Genomic DNA, 7,959 nt, shown 5'->3' on the forward strand with positions numbered 1-7,959 from the left:
TCCCTCTCACACAGTTCTTACCCCCAGGTCTGGACCTGTACTCCATACTCCTGGTTGACTCTAGGCTGTCGTTCTCTGCCCCATCGTGTAAAGGTCACACTGTCAGGCTGTTACTGCCATACCACCAAAACTGCTCTTGTTGAGGACACCAGTTAGCTCCATGTTGCTAAATCTGATAGCTACTCCTTCCCTCTTGAAACTTTCTTCCCTTGGCTCTTGGGATCCCAAATTTCTTCTCCTGGACCCACTCTTCCCCCGTCGTCCCCAGCTAGTGGCAACTCCATTCTTCTAGTTGCTCAGGCCAAAGTCCTTGGAATCCTTTCATAAACACACAACACACGAATCCTGTTGACTCTATATTCAAAATATATTTGAACCCCTCATTTTTTCTACCACTACCACTATGGTCCAAATCACCATCTTCCTCACTAAGATACAATAGCTACCAACTGTTCTCCCTGCTTCCAGCCAAGTACTCTTCCAAAATACAAGTCAGATCACATTAGTCCTGTGCTCCACATCCTCCAAGGGGTCCCTATCTCACTCAGAGTATAAGCCAGCGTCCTACACTGGCCTGTAAGTCCCTATGGGACTCAGCCCACTTCTCTGGGCTCATCTCCCACCCTCTCCTCTCATCCAGCCTCACCAGCCACACTGGCCTCCATGCTGTTCCTCCACACTCAAGGCTTCAAAAAGAAAACACAGAAAAAGAGCACTAAGTTATGACTGAAATAGAGAAATAAAAATATGTTATCAAACTAAGTACTCTTCAAAATCTTCATAATGGTCACAGTCTACATCTTCATCCTTTTCTAATTAAACTCGTGTTGTTTTTTTCTTCAAGCATTATTGAGATAAGTAAGAAACCATTTCTTACAGAAGTTACATTATTTATATTATTTTTTTAAGATAAGTCATGCACTAGAGCGGAAAGTGCAGTAAATTTTAGTCTCAACTCAGCTATAGGCACATCACAACCTCTTTCCAGGCCCAAGTTTCTTCCTCAATAAAATGAGTTTAAGCTAGTTCCAGCTCGTCCATTTTGTTTATTATTAGTACTTTCACATGTCATTTTCTATTTTTCATTGTGAATATATCAAAATAGAAGACAACAGTTTTAAATGCAATGCACCACATAAACATGACTTGTATTTCAGTTACATTCCTGGTGACGTGTGCCACCGTAGAACCCAACCATTGCTTATATCATGGTTGGCAAACCTTTTCTATAGAGTCAAATAATAAATATTTTAGGCTTTGTGAACTACAACTATATGGCCTCTGTTGCCAACTACTCACCTCTGCTGCTGTGGCACAAAAGAATGAGTGTAGCTATTTCAATAAAATTTTATTTATACAAACAAGAAGTGGGCCAATTTGGCCTCCAGGCCCGAGTGTACTGACCCCTGGCTTACAATGTTACTCATTTAACTGAAGTCAAACATTTTTGAGTACCACCTATGTCAAAGACAGGTGAAACATAGCTGGTCTTGGCCATTAAACAACTTCCTATGGGGGAGCGGGGGGTGGGGGTGGGGAGGCGTGACCAAGTAAGGGTCTGAGAAGAGACCCAACGAGGATCATCATCAAGGAGAATACAAGTCAGACTGTGACAACACGATGGCAATCCCTAGACCAAGTTCAGATTGAAGAAATGAAGGAAATACTTAATTCTGATGGGAATTAGGGGAAGATTAGGCAAGGAAACCAGAGAAATGAGTGGTCTCAGACTACAGAGCTTTTTAAGTCACACGGAAGTATCAGGATTTTATTTTTTAGGAAGAGAAAAGTCACAAGAGTTTTAAAAACAAAGATGTGATGATATGTCTATCTGCAAAAGAGGAAAACATTGAGACATGCGAGATCAACTAGAAAGCCTGGCAGGTTAAGTTAGGTGGTTATAACAACAGTCCAATACAGAAATAATGAGGGTCTTGTCTAGCGCAGAGGTAATGCGGCTGGAAAAGAGAGAAGGAAAATTGAATCAATTTCATTATAATGCCTACTGTATTTTGGAACATAGTCTGTGAGCTGGGATCTTCCTCTATTTAGTGAAGTCACATGAGGGTCCTGAGAAGTCCCAGAAAAGCTATCTCTAATGGTACTCTCAGGAGAGATGGAGGCTGAGCTAAGCCTGAAGAGCTCCCAGGGAAGAGAGATGGAGTTTTACTCCAGGGGGCAACATGAACACTAGCCACCACACTAGCCATCACTAATGCAGGGTACTTAGCTCTTCAATCTGGAAACTGTATCAAAATCAAGAGAGCTAAGGCTTATTGCCAGATACTATTCTAAGTCTTTTACATGAATTAACCCATTATCTCTTCAAACAAAATCATCCTATGAAGTTGATTCTGTAATTATAAGGAAAGTAGGTTAGTTAATTTACTGGATGTTACCTAGATTCAAACGCAAGCAGTCAGACTCAAGGATTCGAATGCAAGCAGTCTGACTCCAGGTCTGTGCTATCAGGGGCTATAATGACAATGGCATGGTGACTTCAGCCATTTGAGGTTTTATTTTAAATCTCTATTTCTATATCCACCTTATATGACCTTACATCTACAAAGCATTTATAGATTAATAATATACTTTCACACACATGCTCTCTTTTGAATCTCACGACCAAGCTGTGACTTAAGTATGATAAGTATTGATTTCCTTTTTTTTCACACAGCTAGGAGGTGGGAATGTGAACCTGGCACTCAGACTCTGGGTGGCAGTGCTCTCATGCCCCAGGCCGCCTCCCACCACGAATCCCACCATTTTCTTTTTAGATGCTCCATATGGAAAGGGTCAGGAGAGGATAACAACAGTGGATTTACTAACATAATGTTAGTCACTACACTAGAATTAAGCTAAACTAAAATGATGCTTATTGAAAATAGCACTGAGTACCTGCTGTGGAATCATAGAAGTCCTGCAATCTCCCAGGTTTGTTCTCAAGGTCTTCATATTCAGATGCCTGAAGAATCATCTCACATTGGTCCAGCTGCTTCACAAATTTGGCTTCTGCACTAGATTGGGTCTCATACTCCTAAGTAAAGAGACAATTAGAATGGCATGATTAGGGCTACATGACAGGGTAACGCAGGGAAATTCTGATACTGGTACCTGAAATCAGACTCACAGCTAAAAGCACATTTTATACTGGCCATATTTCTCCACGGTATACAAACCCTTCACAGAGACGCCTCACCTGTAATTTCACAGCTAACATCAGCATTCCACGCAAGAAGCATGTGCTCACAATTCCACGTGTCCCACCAGGTGCCTCGTTAGACTCCCTGGTTCATATTGACACTTCCAAGCATTTTTCTTCCTGTTTAGTATCTTGTCTTTGCTTCAAGATCTTTATCCTTTAATCCACCTACGTAGTGTAGGTCTATTTAACTCCAAGCTAATATTTCATCTCATGCTTCTAAAATTATTTCCTTTTCCATTTAATGTCAAGTTTCCTTTTCCTTTATAAATGAATTTCCAGCTTTCTCATTTGTTTGTTACCACTTTACACTCGGAATCTCTATCCTTACTGTCCCAATGGGGAAGATTTAATCAAGTCTCTCGGGGTTAAGACTCTTGAGGATATAGTTAGGACCTATGAATTCTTCACTCAATGTTGTATGTTAGTGGCAGGGAGGTGGTGAAGGTAGCGGACAGAGCAGCTTTTTTACCTTTCCTCTTCCCATTGGTCCCTCCCTCCTCAGTGAAGACGTGAAACAAGAAGCTACAGGAGGTCTGCTTCTTAGAGCATGACACGTGTCAATCACAAATCTCAATACTATATAGAATCATTCTTTTATTAAGACCACAGTGTTCCCAATGGTTTCCCTGCAAAGTTCTCATTTGTAATTCCACTTCAGATGTATTTGGATAATGAACCTGTCATGCTTTCTTGGCAGGATAATGTAATGTGAATCACCGAAGGTTTCTTGGTTTTTATTAAATGCCTTATTCTTATAAAGGCAGCTATTTGGATTTTGATAGAGCTTAAAATTGGACAGGGAAATCATTTTTAATATGAAACCAAATACATTTAGTTTTATTTCAAAGGCACTTAGAAGTAATTACATTTAACTGAATTGTTTATGTACATTTATAATTATATATTCATATTTAATAAGTTTAAGTTCATTATTTAACAAAAAGAGATGGAATACTCTAAGCATAGCAAACTAGGATTTTTCTTCACTGTTGAAAGTGAGAAAAAGAGATTATGAGACCATTAAGAAATAACAACATCTTATAACAAATTCTGGTGAAATTACACTTTTAAAAAAAAATTATTGTTTTCTTTCTCTCAAAAAATAATGGTACTGGCATTTCTCAATTTCACTTTCCAACAAGGAGTCAGGGCAAGGAAAAGAGTACTGCGGACAAAGCTCTGGAAGTAAGAAGGAGCCACAGCATCTTTGGGGAAATCTCTGCAAGTAGTTCCTAATGGCAGGATAGAGTATTGAAGGGAGGAAAGGGGGAGAGAGGAGGTTGAAGGTAGAGAAAGAGCCAGCTCCTGAAAGGCCTTGTGGTTTGTTACGGGGTCCCAGCTTATCCTGCAGCTATTGGACATCGCTGACAGGTTTCAAGCAAGAAGTGTCATGATCAGATTTGCATTTCAGAAACTTCATTCTAGCTGCAGGTTGGAAACAGGAAAATCAGGTTGAGACTCTGTAGGACTAGCAGAGAAGGTATGAGAATATGGTGTGACCTATTAGTGTGGCAATGAAAATGGGGAAAAGTGGGCAGATTTGAGAAATGTTAAGGATGAAGAAGCAAACCAACATGTGAACATAAATGAAAGGGAGAGTCGAAAATGACTCCCTTGTTTCTGGCTTGGGTAATTAAATAAGGAGCAAAACAGAAGAAACAGATGAAAAAAACTGACAGGAAAAAAAAAACAGCAAAACCAAAACCCACATGGATAACATTTATAACAAAACTAAGGGACATAACATTGCCATGAATTGCAAAATATACATGAGTGGGGACAAATCACCTCCAGCCATAAGCCCTACATGCAGTCAGCATCTGTCAGAGAGGAAGCAGTGGGGGAGCAACAGGGCATCTGATGGACCAAAGAATAGGAGAATCTCCAAACAGCCAACAGTTGTTCATAGGATTACCAAATTTTAAGAAGAGAGGACAACAGTGGAGGAATCTTGCCCACTCCAACAGTAGCAGATATAAGCCCAGCCCTGGTGAATTCGCCAGTCTGGTCTGTTGGGGCTCCCTTCCAGGACCGGGCCCCCCACATGAAGAGAAAGTGCTAGTAGTGGAATCAAAATTGAGTGGGATAAAGATAATAGAAATGAAGAAAAGAAAAAGTTCACAGTAAAGTGGGGAAGGGGAACAAAGCCAGAAAATCTCTGAAAGCAAGCCACCGTATTTTTAACACTACAAACCAAACCAAAACAAAAAGCAGAAAAGGAAGCTCTGTGAAGTTGAAAAAGTTATCTGAACCAAGTGTCCTTCCAAAAGTTCAGGAAAACTAATTGCATATCAAATGAGTAACAGAAAAAGCACAAAGATCAGATTCCATAAAAACTTACCATAAGATAGAGAGTAAGGAGCAAAATAACATTTTTACAGACAATTCACATCAGAAAGATGTTCTGGCCAGAACACAGTGAACATAAATGTTAGGCTGGAGCATCCTGCTGCTATCAAAGAAACTATCAACGTCAGCATTTTCACACCTTTCCCATATGAACTGTAAGCAGAGAGCAGATGAGAAAGAAGCATCTGCTAATAAAATTACTTCGGCTACAAAATGAAAACAAAATACAAACATTACCATTCTGCAACCCCAAAGGACTAAGGGACATAAGAATCAAGGAAACCCAGACATTATGCACTTGATGAGAAAGAATCCAATACCACCTATGGTCTGCCATCCAACCTGAACGATCCAGCCTCTGGAGGCAGCTGCCAATCTACAGAAAATAAAAGGACAGAGAAATACAAACTGCATCGTGAGTATGCAATTGGCAAAACCCAGACTATGGGAAACTCTATAGCCAAATGGTCTGGATTCTTCAACAGGTAACTTGTAAGAAAATGAAAGGGATGGGGAGAGGGGCTGTACATGAAAGGGTACTTAAAAGACATATTAAGGTTTATGAAAAGGGGCAAGATTAGACTAAAATATCTAGGGATGAAGACTTGGGTGGTAAAACCATAAAGAAATTCAGGTGACTGCTATGAAAATGAGGGTAGTGGTTACTTTCTGGAGAAGAGAGGGGCTACGTTGGGTCAAGGCATAGGACAGGGCTTCTGGGCAGAATGGCAAAGTTACAAATCTTGTCATGAACGGCAGTTACAAGGGAGTCATCCTTCTAATAACTCACTGTGCTATACATTGTTTTGTTTTGTTTTTTTCAATAAAAGGATTGAAAATAATAAAAATGGCCACATCGTTAACAAATGTCACCATAAAAATAAATAAAGAAATAAAATGGCCACAGGCCTGAAACTGTTGAGGTTCCTGTAGATATTTAGGTGGAGCTGTCCATTAGGCTGTTGCATTCATGAGTCTGTAGTCTAGGAGGATTCAAAGGGATATTTCTTTAAAGCAAAATGCAGGTGATGGGGCAGGCTTCTTTCTATGATACTTTGAGAAAAAAATGAAACTGTTTTCTCTCGCTTTGCTGAAATTTGATTTCACACTTCTGTGGTGAAAGGTACATTATAATCAACGATGTTTAATTGCTTTACAGAGATGTTACCCTCTGGGCTGATAGCATTGTATAGTGGTAAAAAGCTGTGAATAACATTTCAGAACTCAATCAACTGGCATCTTCTATCAGTACTATTCTAAGTTTCTTGGGTAAAGAATGATCGTATTTTCTTAAACCAAAATCATAATATATGGACTGGAGACAGAAGAAAAATAGAGCTTACTATGTATCATGCAATATTTTAAGTGCTTTACATATATTAATTAATTTGATTGCCATTCAACCCTATAAGACAGGTATACTATTATTATTGCCATTTTAGAGATGAGAAAATTAAGGCACAGAGAGGTTCAGGAAGTGACCCAAAATCACATAGCTAGTAAGTAAACAGAGGAACCAGTATTTGAACCTGGAAATCTGATACTGAAGCCCATATCCTAACACTGAACATGAATTACAAAAATGCTTAAGTTAATATGAGAGTTTGTGTACCAGGTGGAATAGTATTCCTCAAAAATTCATGTCCACCTGAACCTATGAATGTGACTCTATTTGGAAATAGAGTCTTTGCAGATACAATCAAATTAAGATAAATTCATGCTGGATGAGGACGGACCTTAATCTGATGACTGGTGTCCTTATAAAAAGAGGGAAGTTTGGGTACGGATACAGACACAGGGAGAGTGCCATCTGACTATGGAAGCAGAGACTGGTGCGGGGCAAGGAATAGCAAGGAATGGCAAAGCTAAAAGAGGCATTTTCCTAACCAGAAGCTAGGGAGAAGCAAGAAAAGGATCCTCCCCTAGAGCCTTTGAGAACATGGCCCTGTTGACACCTTGATTTCGGACTTCGGGCCTCTGGAACTGTGAGGCCATAAGTATCTGTTGTTTTGAGCCATCTAAGTTTGTGGTGATTTGGCACAGCAGCCCTAGGAAACAAAGAGAGTTTCTTACTACTAATAATAAGTAGCTGGCATGGTATCATGAATATCATAGAACTATAAATGCTTGTTCAATTAATCTACATACAGCACAAGGACATAAAGAAAATGCTGACCTGGGAGGTGGGCTTGTGGCCTAGCTTTGATACCCACTAGCCAAGAGACCTGTGGCAAGGTAAGGCCCTTTGGCCCTTAGTCTTCTTACCCAGAAAATAAGGGCACTGAAAATGGGTTTTCTTTCAGTTTTACGTAACAAAATTCTAACATATAGTAAAGAGCCAAAGAGACAAAACATAATTTAAAAAATAGGTAAGACTGTAAGAAAATAGCCACTGTATAGTACCA

General features: G+C 39.7%; 1 protein-coding gene across 4 annotated transcripts in view; it reads right to left on the bottom strand.

Moving 5' to 3' along the window:
- Window positions 1–7,959, bottom strand: part of HDDC2 (HD domain containing 2) — a 20,850-nt gene that overhangs the window by 1,148 nt on the left and 11,743 nt on the right. For 2 of the 4 annotated variants that reach the window (XM_006926144.3, XM_025042428.1), the window contains exon 5: window positions 2,899–3,037. In XM_006926144.3, coding sequence (XP_006926206.1) covers window positions 2,899–3,037 — 139 coding nt within the window. Of the gene's footprint in view, window positions 1–646; window positions 687–1,500; window positions 1,959–2,898; window positions 3,038–7,959 lie in introns of those variants that run through there. The other 2 variants (XM_015600148.2, XM_015600149.2) reach the window with 2 other exon arrangements.

This window comes from Pteropus alecto, unplaced genomic scaffold (genome assembly GCF_000325575.1).
Source record: "Pteropus alecto unplaced genomic scaffold, ASM32557v1 scaffold79, whole genome shotgun sequence".
In the NCBI taxonomy this organism is placed as follows: Eukaryota; Metazoa; Chordata; class Mammalia; order Chiroptera; family Pteropodidae; genus Pteropus; species Pteropus alecto.